A 19,450-nucleotide genomic window follows, 5' to 3' on the forward strand; every position below is an offset into this window, starting at 1 on the left:
AAGTTATATATATATATATATATATATATATATATATATATATATATATATATATATATATATATATATATATATATATATATATATATATATACATATATATATATATATATATATATATATATATATATATATATATATATATATGTGTGTGTGTGTGTGTGTGTGTGTGTGCGTGTGTGTGTATTCTCAGCTATATTAGGTATCATTCTGCATAATATCTAAACGACTTCAGTCTTTCTCCGTTTAACGTTACTTGGTCCCTCCGTGCACACTCTGTCCTTTTTACTTCTGTCAACCTGTTATCGTTACTGCACTCCAAACCTCTCTTTCATTTACGACCACTTTTTCATTATAAAATCTATAAGAGGAGAACAAACGATAATGATGAAATACTATATCACTGCAGCAACCCTCTATTTACAAAAGATCCACTTGACACCAAAGTTACCATTTTCTCTGAAAAAAAAAGCGCTAGACGAGCCTCCAAAACGCGCTAGAAAAGCGCTAAACAACATTTAAAAAGAGCCAAAAAAGCGCTAGAATATTTCTTAGTGTCATGGTAAATTATTGTTTTTATAGTTTTTACCTATGAATATTTTTTTGCAGATCTAAACCCGTCGTCACTCAGGAATTTTTCTTTAAAGCACTATAAATTGCATCAGTATTGCACTCTCATAGTTCGACCGTAGCCAGAAAAATTTCGACAAATTTGGTGCTACTTTGGCTCGCTATCTAGGCGTCACCTACTCCGAGGTGCTAGTACTAAACACCGTATGGCAAATGTAAAGTAGACGGCTTAACGAAGATATCGTTTATTAATATAATTTGTCGACCATACCACATAGAAATGGGTGTATAAATAAAACTTTGATCCCCGAGGGGCTAGTACTAGACTCGGCGTCCCAAGGAGCTTCCGCCAGTTTTAGTACTAGCACTCGGAGTTGCTGACGCTTAGGTAACAAACAATTTGGTGACGGATATACCGTTACTTTCATCAGTACCTAGGCAAACAATTTCTATTGCCTATGTCACGTTTTAAAGTTTCAATGAAGTGGAGTGGTGTGCAATAATATTTTAATAATATTACAATAACACATATAATAATATTACGGTTGAACTCTTCAGTCTTTGTAATTTGAGATCACACCAGCTTTTACCATCGGCATAACGTGTCTTGCATCAATCAGTTAAGTGATCTATTAGTGGAATTGAACAGTGACATGGCACAGAGAAAGAGAGAGAAAGAGCACTTTCTGCTGTTCTGGACTTTGGGACCAATTTTCTTAAAAGGGTTACCTTCTTTATGATCACGGTTCAGCAGCCTTCTCACGTTTGTTTGCTTGGCGATGCCTTTACAAGTCACTTCGTTTTGCCGAAAGATTTTAAAAAGAGCCCCCCCCAAAAAAAAAAAGACGCTTTAACATTTCTGAATGATGAGACCTAACGTCACCTTCTACTTAGAAGGCAATTCCTTTATTATTTATGACACGAACATCGTTGACCTCTGGCCCATTACAGTATATTCACGAGTCTCCTAAATACATATAACACGCAGAAATATGAATGCACGCCACTGGATCACTTATCAAGAAAATTAAAATACATTAGAACACAACTGAAGTGAATTGCTGCAAATGGAGGCAACTTCTCACTAATGAACATTTCAGCAACATCATCTCCATTAGTAGGCTACCAGTAAATGATTGGATATTCTGGGATTCCGTAAGCCATATAATTCCGCGCACCTATCACGAAACCGTAAGGCGTACATACGCACGTCGAAGCCATTTCGTAAATTTATAATTATAAAGTACAGGAAAAGAACATAATGACAGGGGACGAATGGGCCGCTGTTATAAAGGAGACGGAATACATTACTGGAAGCTCAAAAGGAGCCCTTTATACTACTCAGTACTTTATTTGTGGTTGTCAATAAATTTTGTGAATTTGACGGCCATGTCTTCCAGTCGATGGTACCTACCACTGATATAAATCAAGTGGTACTGTATTAAAGGGTCTTCCTGCATATTCTCATATCTACTATACTTATCTGATTTATTACCTATGCTAGAAAGGTATCAAAAGACGAATATATATATATATATATATATATATATATATATATATATATATATATATATATATATATATATATATATATATATATATATATATATATATATATATATATATATACACATACATACATACATAGAAGCACATACATAATATATATATACATATATATAAATATTTATATATATACACACAAATATATATACATACATATTATTCTTCTTCTTTTAACGTGCTTGTATATATATATGTATATATATATATATATATATATATATATATATATATATATATATATATATATATATATAAAACTGCCCACAAAAGTTTTAAATTTAACCGTCCAATGAGAGCAGATGGAAAGTATAGATTAAAAGGGGAACACCAGATGGAAACACCTGTAAAAACGCTCATTAAAGAGAAACAAAACGCTTCAGGCGAGTACTAGTACTAGATGAGCACCGATTTTTACTCATCTCCCTCGGAAATGACAATAATTCGACCAGTATTTGTCTCCATGGCTTGTTTGTTTCCCAATTCCCAAAAATGCAGTATTCTGAGCTCGGCGGACAAGAACCAATAGTTTCCTCACCCTATACTAACCTTAACATAACAGACTTTAGGCTACACATTACTGGCATCAGATCATACGGCACCAAAATCTGATAAATAATATGCAGCTACGGTAACTTTTACAGTAAAATGGACGATGTACTTACCAACTGCAAAAATTCTTCACAGCCTAACAATAGCTGAACTGAATGAGGACGGAATAACTTTGGCTAAGAACCGCTAGTGTTAGCCACCGATATCACAGTAGTTGAAATGAATGAAGATGGAATGACTTTGGCTGTACACTAGGATAAAGAGATGGGGAGGTTCTCGCAGAGCCGGCATTGCTTGCCAACGATATCACAGAAGAGCTCGGGTCGTTTCGGCCGTAAGCACCTTTACGTGCAAAATGGGGAGCCGTGTTTAGTACCAGCCCCTTGGTGATGTACGTAAAATGTAAAATAATGACGCCAAATACCGTAAATATAACGCCTTACGTTGTTTTGGATGATACGGCCTAAATGACTTACAGAGAAAACGACTAGGACCGTCACAGAGAAACTATAAGGAAAGATTACGCAAGATGGCATTCCGAGACTAAGCCACTACACAGCAACCAAAACAGACCTTATTCAGTCTTCCTTCCACGGTGGAGAGGGTCTAGAATGTTAAGTCGAAACTACCGTTTTTCCGTCAGGCCATAGTTACACCAGTTACAGAGTTCACGGGTCACTATTAATTGTGAAATGCAAATTAGATGTTAATTATCGGTCTAGTCACGATGCTTTATTGAATAAAGAAAGCTCAGTCCTTTGTTTGACTGTTATAGATTAGAGTTCACGGGTCATTGTTATTTGTGAACGCGCACTAGGGGTTAATAATCGGCCTAGTCACTATGCTTTATTGAATAAAGAGATCCCAACTAAATACGAAAGAGACACTAACGAAGCGAGCGAGCGCCCGAAAAAAATTGCTTAACGTGCTGACCAGCACAAACCAGACAAAAAAAAAAAAGCCCATTCCAGTTTTATCAAGACTTAGTAAAACGAAGTGTTCCAAATACTGATTTAATCATGAACGATTTAAGTCATTGGAAACGACGCCAATTAATCTGAATTAATGCCGCTGTTTGTGATTTATTTCAGTGTCACAGTGAGACGTCAACAATCAATGACACGCGCTTGTGAGTTTGAACTTCAACTTTGATATTCTACATTCCTTTTAAATCCGGTAAAGAACAGGATACTTCGTACTCCTCAGCTAGTATAACATCATACACATTATAGGCCTATTTGTAGAGAAACGTATTCCATTCGAGTGATCTTAAATTCACCAACATAACGCTAAATATTTTGAAGCTAAACGTGAGGCAAAGGTGTTATGTGTGCGTGTACTTACTTAACAATATTCATGTTGAGAATCGCAGAGAAATTAACATAAATATAGGGATACTGGTACTTGCATACACATAAGGTGACATGGGTACTGGAATGGAATATAAAATTTTAGCCAAAGACCTATGAGGTCATTCAGAGTTGAAAGGGAAATTGAAAGCAGAAAAAGTTTGAAAGGTGTAACAGGAGAAAAACTCTTGTTGCACTGAAACAATTGTTAGGATTGAGCGGAGAGTAAGATAGAAGAAGAGAATATAAAAACGGTGGTACAGTAAAAGGAATGAAAGGGGTTGCAGTTAGAGGCCGAAGGGACGCTGCGAAGAACCTCAAGTAATGCTTACAGTGCACAGCGTGAGGTGCACTGAAGGCACTATTCCCCTACGGGAGACACGGGTACTGTGCGTACCAGTTTACCTGAAATTACATTTTATTAAACTTGTGACAAAATGTTTATATTTTTGTAATTGACCAAGGACGAGTTGGAGTGTGTCTAAAATGGATTAAGATTTATTCAACGTTAGTTACCCAATTTAATCCTTACCCCCGTCTATACCGTCTGACGGTGGTTATGTCAAATCTGTCAGATTTGATGCGGATTGCATCACTGACCAGGACGGGTCGACGAAAGCACAGGTTAGAATACCCATTGAAGAAGAATAGAATGAAAAATGGAGCATCAAAAGGTAGCATATATATCTGAATGTAAATATTTAATAAACAAATAACCAATGAACCTGAATAAACAAATAATAAATGAAGGCAGGGTGCTTTGAGTGGGCCTTAGAGCAAGGGAACCCCCAATCAAGACCGTAGATGGTCCAGCTACGAAGGCTATGCCACAGCCCAATGTGCACGAACATTGGTTATATGGTAACCAAACAAAGTATGAAAACTGAATTAAACTGCTGGGATGACCAAGCATTTAGAAATAACGACAAATATACTCTGGTCAGTTAGGCAAAACTTGTCTGAAAGAACTATAACTTATTAGCCGTGTCTGCCTTTATGGAATAAATTCACCTTTCCTTAATGATACATTAAAACTGTTTGGACGTTTTATTAACTATAAGGTATAGAAACATTCACCAACCCTTGTGCTAACAAACAGAATAATTCCTTCTTTTCGTCAAGTTTCTATAACTAATTGATCATTAATAACTATTTGCTAATATACTTGAAACGTCGTATATTCTTAAAAGCACCACATGTCATCAGTGAAATCCTACATACTATAAGTGAAATGTGCCATGTTACTTCTGTAACATAGGGAGTACAAAAGAAACCATTACATTTCTGGAATGTTTACCTGTCTCCTCATGACGTTTAATACATAAGTGATTTCAAAACCGTGCCAAAACTAGACAAGTCTTGATTATGTATTTTCATCATCATGAGAACTGAGAACACATCTGCTGTCCACGCACCTTCTCTTTTAAAAACCTACGGTTACTTTACAGACGGGAATGTGTCTTTATTAGACAATGCATAAGATTTATGATTCTCCAGAGATAAAATCAAAGATGGCGAGAGTAAAAACGAGAGTAATCTTCAAGACACGACCAACAGCCTCCGGTTTGCAGCCGATCATGCACAGGTGAAATTGCTCTGGTCTTACATCGCAGAGGTGGTGAATTGGTTTGCAGCCAATCATACAGACAGTTGAAATTGCTCTGGTCTTACATCGCAGAGTTGATGAACTTTTTCGACAGTGACTGGTGTGTCTGGAAGAAAAAACATTTCATATCAGGCGATAAATAAACTGTCAGATTCCATTGGTGCTCAACGAACTCTTTGTATTAAACTTCCTTGAACGTGCAGTGCTAGTTGTCCATTAAGATTGTATTAGTTTTACTTTTCAAGAGACCTTCTCATATAAATCAAGAAAACTAATTTTTCTTTAATTTGCATAAACATAATTAGTTTACAAACCGCAGCCCTCAGTATGTGAAGCCATCTGCCAATTAACCCTCAGTACAAGGTGTAACTTGACATGACATGTCCCAACCGAAAAAAATAATTTTAAGAGTTAAATGAATATAAAATCAGAATTAAAAACGAACCGAAATTAAATAAACTAGCAGACGGAATTTGGAGGAACTTCAAGTCACCGAATTCACAATACCCAAAGAACAATTATTATTCTTTCGAAGCCAACTTACCCATCACGAACCAGTCAGTGAGGCCGTTATCACCCCTAAAGGAGGCTATTGCTTGACGCAGAGCAGAAACAACTGCGTAGGACATGCACAGAGGTGGTTCTCCCGTGGCTGTAGATAGAGGAAAAATAAATTAACTTTTTCTCTATCTAGCTATGCAGTCTATTACAATGTATTCCAATGAGACTGCTGTATATCAGAACTGGAGACAATCTCCATCAAGATTTTCTAGGGCATGAACACGTTGATTTTATCAAGCTCTTTATTTCAGGTGTCAACGAATATTCCTCCTGTGACACGACTCTATAATGTTAAGCAAAGCATGAATAATGAATTCATTATATTTTACCTTTGGACCCCAGCACCCCTTTGGCGCTCTTGGCATTTGGCAAAAGGGTAAGCCTCATGTCCACTGGGATGTCATGGGCTGTTGGAGGTTTATACTCCTGCAGAAAAAAAGGCAAGTCAAACTAAAAATGACAGATAAGGAGAAACAAATCCAAAGTTATGTAACTACACATATTTAGAAATAAAACTATACTGTAGGCCTATAGATTCATCTTTAAATATATTTGTCAAGTTACATAACTGTGGATTTGCTTCCCCATTTTAAGACTCATGCTATTACGAGTATTTTTTTTCTAATTAAAGATGATAAATCAAAATAAAAAAAGGAGTGACAATGTATCAGGCGTTGCTCATTCAGAACAGGTTTTGGTTGTTTTTAAATTATGGCTGTGCAGCAGATTTTAATAAATTTGAGGGTTACTCAGGTAAACGGTAAAGAAATATGCTCTAACGGAATTATTTAATTTTATACTCCTCAACAAAAGTTCTCTCATTATTTTCTTGTTTGTAAAATTCCTCGGTATTCCATTACATGCCAGTTACTTGAATGGGCCTATTTACTTCGATACACACAGATTTCGAGCAAGCATCCTTTGGCTACATTTACAGACTCTGGGAGAGCAGACTCCTAGCTAGATTCCCGAGTTGCAAGAAAGCAGATGCTCCGTTAAAGAATTTTAAGTCTCCAAGTAAAAAAAAAAGGGGGGGGGTTACTATAATGAGTGTTAAGATTTCATCGATTTTCTGTCTTAATCTTGTGCAGACTCATGTTACTGTGTCTGATAACGACATCCAATTCTAAAGTTCAAAACCCAATGACCTAATTCTGGGCATAGGGCCCGCACATCTACAGTACTTAAGTCTGATTCTACTTTCTGAAGCAAGCTAAGTAAACTAACTGAGAAAATACACGAAAAAGGGTAAAGATGACATTCGCCCAAATCTCCTGTTTCTGGTCTGATCTGCAGCTTCCAGTAACATCCTCAACTGCGTCTCACCAATAAAGTTGAGGACAGTGCCCTCAGAGGACCTCAAATCCTGTCAAATCTTATCAAGAAGATAATTTCTGACTCACCCAAGTACCGTTGGAGAGTTTCTGTCCCGTCTCCGGATTAAATTTGACCAGTTCTGAAGTGAAGAGCCCCAAACCCATGACGAAGGAGCCTTCTATCTGTCCTATATCGACGTAGGGGCTCAAGCTCCTCCCGCAGTCTTCTATTATGTCTGCTCGTCGAATCTGGAAGTAATAATAATAATAATTATGATTATTATTATTATTACCATTATTATTAGTAGTAAGGCGGTAGTGTTGTAAAGGTTCATTACTACTATCAGTGGGAGTAAATGAGATGATGAAGATTGGTAATCTCGGAAAAAGTAGATCACATAATAATAATAATAATAATAATAATAATAATAATAATAATAATAATAATAAAAAATCCACAATGCTGCGCTAAGCATTTAAAAAATCATTATTAAAAATGAAATTGTAGGCCCCGAGAGATTGCTTAGCTCCATTTTCATCCAGATAATAATAATAATAATAATAATAATAATAATAATAATAATAAATTGTATTATCATTGTGGTAAAAATATTTCCTACTGCGGTAGTAGCCCTGATGATGTCGATAATCATATAAATAAATAACTCAGAAAATATGCTAGTATGAAAATCTCATTTTCCACTAGCAAAGATCAGCTACACCTTGAATAGAGGGTAGCTTAACATATAAAAAACGACATACAAGGGTGGCTATGCTTAGCTGGTGATAATAGAAATAACTTAACCGACACGTGTAAACAACAGTTTTTTTTTTTTGCAATAAATACGCGAAGGGCAAAACAAAAAAAATCCGTCTGAAAAAGTCCAAGAAACGGTTGTTCTTTTCAATTTGTGATAGCTTGTAATAACTCACAGTGACTTGAATACATTTTATTGCTGACTTATGGCTAATATTGACAGAGAGCTAAAAATGAAAGATACATAATTTTTAACATGAATTTCTTTAAGAGTAAACGCACACTGTAGGAATGCTAATTTCTTTAGAGTAAGGTACATTATAAAACTGTTCATATCTATGCATTGTGTATTGAAAGGAACCACGATTTGGTCACAGAATTAAAATATATTTACATGGAATTATATGGAATTATATGGCGTGTGGAATCACGTCACGGCGCATCGATGTGCACATAGACTTATATATATAAAACTGTCATAGAGATTAATTATTTTTCAATATAAACCAACTCTATAAGAGGCGTTTGATTACAATCGATCAATACTGACACGACGAGTGGCGTAGGGTTATTTATAGTCAGCCTTTCATTTGAAACAAAGTAGACGAATGGCACTGCCAACGAAGGGCCAGCAATGATTTGTAACTAGTCCCTGATCATAAATATTCCTGAAAGGATCTGGAACTCCGTGATCATAGATTTTCGAAGTCCTGGTGTGATTGGAACATGGCCTATTAATAGAGGTTTGGTCTACCCATTGATCGGAGACTGCTGATACGACCTTTCCGAGACATGGCTTGTTCTATCGAGTTGAAACGATAAGCTGATTGCAAAAGTATAGATTATCTTGGAATGGAATGGGGTATGGAGTTCTGACCAAATGCCAGTCGCTGGAACCTAAGACGTCATTTAGCGCTGAAAGGAAGATTGAAAGTAGAATGGTTTTAATGGTATAACAGGAGAGGATGGAAAGTAAGACCGAAGAAAGAGAATATGAACGGAGGTATAGTAAACGGAGTGAAAGGGATTGCAGCTAGGGGCCGAAGGGACTCTGCAAAGACCCTTAAGTAATGCCTACAGTGCACCGCGTGAGGTGCACTGACGGCACTACCTCCCTACGGGGATCTTCATTTAAGCCAGTGAAATTAAACCTACAGAATACTGAGTCTTTTAATTGGTAGCAAGCACCCGTTCTCTGTCAGTTCAGGGAATCAAGACTTGTAATTATGAAATGTATACAAAATGTGACAGCGGTAATTCTTTGCACGCGCTCTTAAATTTACTATTATTCATTCTTCTAATTCTTTTTTTATCCACGAAGACAAATCTGGGAATTGCAAAAACCATTAAGAGAGTAACAATCGATGGAGGTTCCCTGTGGCTTTCCTCACTTTAGTTTGGTCAGTTAATTTGTTAATGGCAGACACAACTTTCGAGTTAATTAGTTTCGAGCTTTCAGTAAAATTAAAAACGTGGGGTAGACTTTCGTATCTTTCACCATAATTTCTTCATATTTCTTGCACTTGGATCTTAAGGCTTTGTAATGACACGTATCCAAAAAAGTGAGAAGAATTCGATTAGTTAAGAGGACATTGTGGCAATTACATTTACATATGTACCTGGTAAAAGTGACCAGTAGACTCTATTATATATATATATGTATATATATATATATATATATATATATATATATATATATATATATATATATATATATATATATACATACATACATACATACATATATATATACTGTATATATACAGTATATATATACATATATGTATGTTATACATACATATCACAATGCAAGATACATAAGTCTACATCACTCATCTAGAGTACATGACTCATGTATAATTTTACTGAACGCACGAGACGCCTTAAATAGAAAGTACACAATGTCAGACTAAACTAACGAGTGTCCCAGGGACCCTTCATCCATTGTTACTCTCTTAAAGGTTTTTGCAACTCCCCGATTTGTCATCGTAGATGAAAAAATTGGATAAATAACTGATAGTAAAATGGAAAGAGTGCGTGGGAAGAATTGCCGCGCTCACAGCTTGTATGCATTCATAATTATAAGACTTGATTCCTTCAGCTGACAGAGATCGGGTTCGTACCATAAGCTAAAAGACTCATGATCTGTAGATTGAATTTCATTGGCTTAAATGGAGACTTCTGTTGGTGCTGAAATGTATATGCATATGCATATGTATATATCTATGTATATGTATACGTATGTATATAATCATGTATAATATATATACATACATACATATATATACAGTATATACTGTATATAGATATAAATGCATATATGCACATACATATAACTAAATTTTTGTTACTAACACCGTGACATGTTAAGCCTCTCTTGATAGCTCAGTGGTCAAAGTCACTGTATTTTCAATGTTTCTAAACCAGGTAGCGGTTCGAGTCCCTCTGGTGACGAAGCTCTTTTTCAGTTATAATTCTCCTTGTGTGTAAGTTATTCCCGAGGTGTAGTGAAATGAACATTAAACGAAATTTATGGCGAAATATACCATATATATATATATATATATATATATATATATATATATATATATATATATGTGTGTGTGTGTGTGTGTGTGTGTGTGTGAATATATATATATTACATATATATACATTATACATATATACGTATATATATGTGTATATATATACATCTACATACAAACGTATACATATATATATATATATATATATATATATATATATATATATATATATATATATATATATATATATATATATATATATATATATATATAAATATATATATATATTAGTTCTCTCACTGATTCACACGTGGCTATTTTCATCTTTAATATTATTTCCAAAGGGAATGATATATGATAACCGTATCTGTCTGTGTTTTATGTGTCGCGTGGAATTCTTAACATCTGCATCGTCAATATTTTGGACACAGTCACTCTTTGCGAACCTAATACTTCCAAAACGAATATATATGAAAAATACACTATTTAGAAGTTCATAATTCCGATCTCACATAGGACAGAAACTGTCCTGAATCGTAAATGAGTCTACCTTTGTCGCCATGGTGACGTCACGGCATGACGGAGGTAAGCTCATTACTATAACTTGCACAATTTACAAGAAGGATGAGAATGTTTCACGAACTGAAACAAAGCCACTTGTCACGTGAAAGTGAAACATAATGCGAGTGCATTTATTCCGTAACGCAAAAAAACATTACATCATCATAATTACATTTTAAATCATGAACAGGCGTTAATTACGTTCACTCAGACCCCTCTCCCTTCCCAAGGCCACGCGTAATCATTCCGTAATGTTTTACACTATTTAAATATCAGGATGCGCTCATTTCTGAATTACCAATTACAGTTGACACAGAATTGATCTGAAATGATCAATGAGTAAGACTGATCGTTTGTAGAAAGAGGTAAATGTTTAATATGTAATCAAAAACAAACTTTCTTACCATGTACACACCACTCAATACATCGACTTCCACTTCCAGGCAAGTGGCACCCCAGATGTCGTAACGCTCCGGATGCTCGTTCTTAACAGTCCTGGAAACGAGGAATGGAACGCTTTCTTATTAAACATTAATAATAATAATAATAATAATAATAATAATAATAATAATAATAATAATGTTTTGCCATCCAACACAAGATATAACTGAAACTTAGTCAGGCCTCTAAAGCCAGCCAGCACGGCTCTTATATATATATATATATATATATATATATATATATATATATATATATATATATATATATATATATATATATATATATATATATATATATATATATATAATATAAAAACTTCAGCGACAGAGTGAGAGGCCTTAAAATGCCTAAGAACATTGTTTTAAGAACAACTACTATTCTAATACAGAGAAATGACTTCAGGAGTAATCCAATTTACTGGAAAATTACTTCGGGAGTAATCCAAATTACTGAGAAATTATTTCGGGAGTAATATAAAATACTGGGAAATTACTTCGGGAATAATCCAGATTACTGGGAAATTAGTTTCGGGAGTAATCCACATTACTGGGAAATAACTTCGGGAGTAATCCAGATTACTGGGAAATTATTTCGGGAGTAATATAAAATACTGGGAAATTACTTCGGGTCTAATCCAAATTACTGGGAAATTACTTCGGGAGTAATCCAAATTACTGGGAAATTACTTCGGGAGTAATATAAAATACTGGGAAATTACTTCGGGTCTAATCCAAATTACTGGGGAATTACTTCGGGAGTAATCCAAATTACTGGGAAATTACTTCGGGAGTACTCCAAACTACTATCAAGGAAACCACTAAAGTATATTTTACTGTCTTAACAGCTGATCACTCTTTCCCCACTTTCCTCCTTTCACTTAGTCCTACACTGTGAGGGGCCTTCCATCATTTCACCAAGTCGATTTTTAAGTATATCTATGCAGATAATTTTTAAAGATACCAGCGCCGAATAGCCTTCTTGATGTGGCTCTGATGCTTATATTGTTTAGTCAAGGGCGTCTTGTACCCTTGACTCAACTACATGACTTGTCATATTTGGGTAATAAGCAACTCTAAGCATTACTATACAACACATACTGATATATCATAGTAATCAATAGTTAGCTATTATATTTAACGACGTTGGTAAACATGAGCAGAAGGGATGAACATAATTACAACTAACACACGAGACAAAATTAGCCGAAAGATTCGTTTTTTCTCACACTTGTGTCACTCACACAGATTTCAGTTTTCAGATTTTTTTTCCTCTAGCAATTTTGCATATTTCTAAGATTCCGAAATAAAGCCGGTTTTTCAAGTGACAGTGCCTAAGGTATTTTAAAACCATTCTATTCACACAGTTCTGTTTGACCTGGAGAACTGATTAAATCTTCCATCCTCATGGGAATCATTTATGGAAAGAAAATTTTGCGTGTTCGTGTGTATTCAAACGGATTTTCTTCCAGCCACTTATGCCTATTGAAGAAAGAACTGCGGCAATGGTTTTATTATACAACATCACAATGATGATTTGGTTGTCAGTATCTGTATTCGGCCTAAAAATTCGTCGTGAAATGTTGCCTTAAGTATTAATGGTTCAAGGAAAACGATAAATCCAGCCAAGAAAACTAACTAAGGCTGATGGTTGATGGAACTTGTCTGTGATACATGAATTGCCAATGAAATAACAACTTGGACTTAACAATCTAAGCGTGGCTTTTGAATACAGGAACGAAAATCATCACATTCATATTTGCCCAGACCAAATTTTAACTAAATTATAACCGATGGTCTAAAGACCAAAAAAAGGTAACTTATTGTAAAACACTCTAGTTCCATTAGAAACTCAGGGTTCAAACAGAGAGTATATACAAAATATGATTAGTTTGGTACAACTGGAATACCAATTCTGAAGATGTCATTCCCCAGGGCTCTGAGGAATGACAGACAGACAGACAGAAAGAAAAAAAAACTGTGACAATAATTACAATAGTTTTGACTTTGACTTACCAATATCTTTCACTCAAATCAACGTCAGAGGCAAAAGCCTTCTGGACAAGCTCAACCCACGTTGGCTCCTTTCCATTCTCCTCTTTCATTTTGGCTTCAACTACATCCAGTCTCTGACGCAGAGCTGCTGCTGCCTTCTTCACACCCTAGGAGAATAAACATTCACTAATTTTTGACACTAATTCAGTGAATAGTTTATGAGAAACCATCTGGAATAGGTAAACTGGCTTCTATTTGTTTTTGATGAGCTCTAAGTAAGGATAAGAATGCTTTCAAATGTGAAAGCACAAACAAAATCTCTTATAGAGTACTTAAGCAGAGCAGAGGCAAGGGGAACAAGGTAAACTGTCACTTAACATTACCATGCATTCACTTACATGAAGAGAGAGAGAGAGAGAGAGAGAGAGAGAGAGAGAGAGAGAGAGAGAGAGAGAGAGAGAGAGAGAGACTTATATTTACATAAATTATACAAGAAGTTATGCTTACATGAGCACACAAGTCCGATCCAAAGGAACCCCCAGTCACGATGGAATTGGCACCCACCATTGTGTCAGTTGCTTTGATGACGATGTGTTCCAACGGAATCCTCAGAGTATATGCTGCTACTTGGGCTACCTGTGAAAAGGACACATTTTAATTGGAATCGGAACTGGAATATAGAATCTAGCCCAAAGCCCCAGCGCTGGGACCTATGAGATCATTCAGGGCTGAAAATAATGTTGAAGCAATTACCAATAGAGGTGGAAAGTAAGATGGAAGAAAGAGATTACGAACGGAGGTATAGTAAAAGGAATGAAAGGGGTTGTAGCTATGGGACGAAGGGACGCCGCAAAGAACCTTAAGTTAGGCCTGCAGTGGTGCACCTATCCCATACAGGGAATACATTTTAATTGGGTGATAATGACTGTGAAGATTTCGCCTGGTTCAAAGATGAGACCTACCCTAACTTACCAGATAACAGCTCTCATTCACTGTAGACCCCCAACACACTTGAAAACACCACTCCTTAAGTACTGCCTTATCTCTTCATTAATTGCTCCTTCACTGAAGAGGACACTTAAGGCCGCTGCGCAGTTATGCCTGTACAGTCGGCCTGTGCAGGTAAAACTGAACCCACTAACGTTCAGTTTTGCCTGCACAGGCCGACTGTGCAGGCATAAATGCGCAGGTATAACTGAACGTTAGTGGCGGCCTTTAGTCCATCCCATTTTACGATTTCTTCATTCAAAGGATCTTCTATAACTCCGTTTCACCTCCCACTATAACTTACTTCAAACAAATATGACTCCAGGAGATATTTTCACCCGAATATTACACATTTCCTTTTCAAGATTGCCAATATTTTCTTCATCACTTCCATCGCCCTTCCTTCAGCAGGAATTTCTCTGTTCATTTAATATCTCTCCTACTTCATTACCCTTCAGGGTCCCTAGGTTAATTCTTGAATATATCGCGTTATCTGGTGTAACATATTAACGTTAATTCTTCCTTACAGCATCCCGAGTTTAAGAATAACTTCCCTAACATGACAATCACAAACTCAGAAATAGCAGCAGAACTTATAATTCTTTCTGTGTCACTTCACCGCAATCGAGTTTTCTGTACGGCCGCTACAGCGTATAATCAAGGCCAAGGAAAATAGATCTAACTTTCGGTGGTCTTGGTATAATGCTGTATGAGCCACGGCCCATGAAACTTTAACCACGGCCCGGTGGTAGCCTTTCCTATATCGTTGCCAGGAGCACGATTATGGCCAACTTTAACACTAAATAAAATAAAAACTACTGAGGTTAGAGGGCTGCAATTTGGTATGTCTGATGATTGGAGGGTGGATGATCAACAAACTAATTTACAGCCCTCTAGCCTCAGTAGTTTTTAAGATCAGAGAGCGGACAGAAAAAGTGCGGACGGACAGACAAAGCCGGCCCAATACGTCTATTTTGCAGACAACTAAAAATGATCTTATATTTCCAATTGGCAGGTTGAGGACTGATCGTCAGAAGCTTGGATGTCACATCTCCAATAACGAATAAACAGTAAAGCGCGATGCCTTAGAGGGCGAGTTAAAAGAAATTCGCAACGACATACCTTAGTGTTGATACCTTGCCCCATCTCCACCCCACCGTGGGAGATGGCCACAGTTCCATCACGCTCGTAGATGGCGACCTGTATGCCGAATCTGAAGGCCTCATAGTAATCAAATCCATACCAGAGAGGAATCACGGAGAGTCCTCTCTTCTTCCACTTGTTTTCCTGGGAGACAGGAGGACAAAATTTTACCGTCATATTGGACACGGAGGGGTGTAATTCCAGATATGATACGAAAATATTAAAGGCTATTCCTAATACATGAACGATTTAAACATACATTAGATTTAAGTTTTTGTAAAGCAGAATGCTTTATTTTCCAGAATGTCAGTTTCAACTTAGATGGTCATACTGCATCAGTACAGTAATTAAATGACTGAAGTAACACTAGTGTGGTCAAGTACAGTTTTCTTTATACAATCTGATTAGGTCAGGCTTATTTACACCTACCCGTATGTAGTGAATATCGGTGCATAGGAGATTATGGTATATTTGAACAAGGATATAATAAAGATGGCAAGAAATGTATAAACTAAAAGAGGTTAATTTTGTACATTGAGGGGACAACTATCTTCGTCATGCACATGGAATAAAAAGTATAAAATATACAGAACAAACGTTCCACGGCCAAGCAAATGAAGACACAAGCGTTGTAGCTATTTTACAATTTAATAAATGATAATTATAATCATTATCATTACGAAAAGATTGTCTAAGGGGGACACAACAGCCAAAAAAAAAAAAAAAGAGTCAATGCTCACTGCGTTGAACTCCTCCACTTCTCGAGTCCTTTCCTCGAGGGAAGCCTTCTGCTTCAGGAGAGGGAAGATGTCCTCCGCAGCGACGTTCCTCTCGAAGGGCGCGGCCATGAGACGCGGCACTCCGGCAGGATCCATGTTGATCTCACGGATCTCCAAAGGATCCTTCTTCAGGAAGTGAGCCACGTGCTCCATGATGTTCTCTATGGTCGCCGTGGCTTCAACGTGGCCTGGGGAGACACAGCGAGGAGTTGTGAAAGTGTCATGCAGAGAGAGAGAGAGAGAGAGAGAGAGAGAGAGAGAGAGAGAGAGAGAGAGAGAGAGAAACTATTATATAATAGTGTGGAACTTCATTTTGCGACGAGAGAGAGGGAGAGAGAGAGAGACTGTTATATAATAGTGTGGAACTTCATTTCGCAACGAGAGAGAGGGAGAGAGAAAGAGAGAGACTATTATATAATAGTGTGGAACTTCATTTCGTAACGAGAGAGAGAGAGAGAGAGAGAGAGAGAGAGAGAGAGAGAGAGAGAGCTGCAAAAACACTACTTCGTCACAAGTTGCAGAACACTTCATTGTTTTTGTTTCTGTGCCAATTTGTTTTGTTTCAAAACTAAAAAAAATGACACAAAACCAAACCAACAAAACAATTTGCAACTTAAGCAGGTAAAAAAAAATGAGAAATTAGAAACTCCTCTTACCGGGTGTCCTGCAGTAAGTGTTGGCAGCGGTGTCAGTCCTGACGATGTAACCGTTGTAAACGATGTTGGGGACATGGTAAGTGCTCTGGATGGTTCCTGCGAGGAATGCTACCGAGTGTTCGTTCGCCACATGACCCGCGTCTGTTGTCATGTCCACCTTCAGGGCCTGGATCTTCCCTTCGTCGTCGAAACCGACCTGAAGAAGGGGGAGGCGGAGTTCAGATTTTTCTTACGTACAATTACTGACGTTTTCTGTTACATACGTGGATTGGTATTATCTGAACGTCCACTGAAACAGCGACGTAATTTGAATGTCCACTGAAATAGTGACGTAATTTGAATGTCCACTGAAACAGCGACGTAATTTGAATGTCCGCTGAAACAGTGACGTAATTTGAATGTCCGCTGAAATAGTGACGTAATTTGAATGTTCAGCGACGTAATTTGAATGTCCGCTGAAATAGTGACGTATTTGGATGTCCACTGAAATAGTGGCGTAATTTGAATGTCCACTGAAACAGTGACATAACCTGAATGTTCACTGCAACAGTGACATAATCTGAATGTTCACTGAAATAGTGATGTAATTTGAATGTCCACTGAAATAGTGACGTAATTTGCATGTCCGCTGAAACAGTGACATAATATGAATGTTCACTGAAACAGTGACAATTTGCATGCCCACTGATGCAATGACATAATCTGAATGACCACAACAACAGTGACGTGATCTAATTGTCCACTGAAACAGTGAAATAATCTGAATGTCCACTGAAACAGAGACATGATCTGAATGACCACTGAAACACTGACACATCTGAATGTCCATTGAGACAGTGACATAATTTGAATGTCCACTAAAACAGTGAAATAATCTGAATGTCTACTGAAACAAGGTCAAAATCTGAATGTCCACCGAGACATTGACATAATTTGAATGTCCACAGAAACAGTGACATAATCTGAATGACCACTGAAACAGTGACATAATTTGAAAGTCCACTGAAACAATGACATAATTTGAATGTCCACTGAAACAGTGACATAATCTGAATGTCCACTGAAACAATGACATAATTTGAATGTCCACTGAAACAGTGAAATAATCCGAATGTCCACTGAAACAGTGACATAATCTGAATGTCCATATTTCTTAATCACTTCAACAATTCCCATAACCTACAGCAACATGAATTCCTAACCTCATAAGCGGCATGGTAGGGCTCCCTCCAACCGGCATAGGTCATGTGGGTGTTCAGATCCGCGACGAACCGAACAGGGCGTTTTAGTTTCCTCGCCGCAATGGCGGCTGCAGCCGAGACTACGTGCTGTCGGCTGATCTTTGATCCGTATCCGCCACCCAGCCGTCGGACTGTCACGTTGATGCTGTCAAGAACATTATTATTATTATTACGAATGTGCCCACATAGTAAAAAAAATTGACGGTAATGTAAAAGATGGTCGTGATGTCAAGTTTCAACTCTAGGGACATTACGCACAGTGCCCAAGTTCGAGCCAATGTGCGTTCATCCAACATAGGCTACTTTTTAAGCAGGTACTTTGTTGGGGAGTTGGGAGAGGGGGTTTAAGTAAATACCCTGCACCCAATACTGATTACCTTGACGTATTCAGAGACAAAATAAACTATTTACTTGTTCACAGGAACGTTTAGCACAGCGGCTGTGGTGGCCTGGGTTTCCGTGGGCCACTGGGTGGTACAGTAAACGTCATACCCATCTTCTGTGGGTACGACCCTGGCGGCGTGGGGTTCCATGGCCAGGTGGAATTGGCTACCCATCGAAAGCTCTCCCGTAAGTTGGTGGGGAGATTCTTCATAGGCCTCTGTGGAAGATTGCAGTATTCAAAAGTTAAAAAATTGTTTGCTTACAAAAAGCCTTATATGTGTATGTATGTATGTATTTTATATATATATACATATAATATATAATATATACACACACATATATATATATATATATATATATATATATATATATATATATATGTGTGTGTGTGTGTGTGTGTGTGTGTGTGTTATATAGTGGAGCCATCCATGTTATGGTAACCGGCTTAATGCCGAAAAAAGTAATTAA

At 37.0% G+C, this 19,450-nt stretch overlaps 1 protein-coding gene across 4 annotated transcripts in view; it reads right to left on the minus strand.

Moving 5' to 3' along the window:
• Positions 1-5,067: 5,067 nt before the first annotated feature.
• The window catches only part of LOC136849256 (uncharacterized), a 32,444-nt gene continuing 18,061 nt past the window's right edge, over positions 5,068-19,450 (minus strand). For all 4 annotated transcript variants that reach the window (XM_067122533.1, XM_067122530.1, XM_067122531.1 and 1 more), the window contains exons 16-27: positions 19,010-19,199; positions 18,560-18,743; positions 17,358-17,553; positions 16,663-16,889; positions 15,902-16,066; positions 14,300-14,428; positions 13,814-13,959; positions 11,765-11,855; positions 7,605-7,766; positions 6,531-6,627; positions 6,185-6,292; positions 5,068-5,746 (exon numbers count right to left, since the gene is read on the minus strand). In XM_067122533.1, coding sequence (XP_066978634.1) covers positions 5,673-5,746; positions 6,185-6,292; positions 6,531-6,627; positions 7,605-7,766; positions 11,765-11,855; positions 13,814-13,959; positions 14,300-14,428; positions 15,902-16,066; positions 16,663-16,889; positions 17,358-17,553; positions 18,560-18,743; positions 19,010-19,199 — 1,769 coding nt within the window. In that variant the 3' untranslated portion in view covers positions 5,068-5,672. The remainder of the gene's footprint in view (positions 5,747-6,184; positions 6,293-6,530; positions 6,628-7,604; positions 7,767-11,764; positions 11,856-13,813; positions 13,960-14,299; positions 14,429-15,901; positions 16,067-16,662; positions 16,890-17,357; positions 17,554-18,559; positions 18,744-19,009; positions 19,200-19,450) is intronic.

The sequence above is a fragment of the Macrobrachium rosenbergii genome, chromosome 20, assembly GCF_040412425.1.
Source record: "Macrobrachium rosenbergii isolate ZJJX-2024 chromosome 20, ASM4041242v1, whole genome shotgun sequence".
Classification (NCBI taxonomy): Eukaryota; Metazoa; Arthropoda; class Malacostraca; order Decapoda; family Palaemonidae; genus Macrobrachium; species Macrobrachium rosenbergii.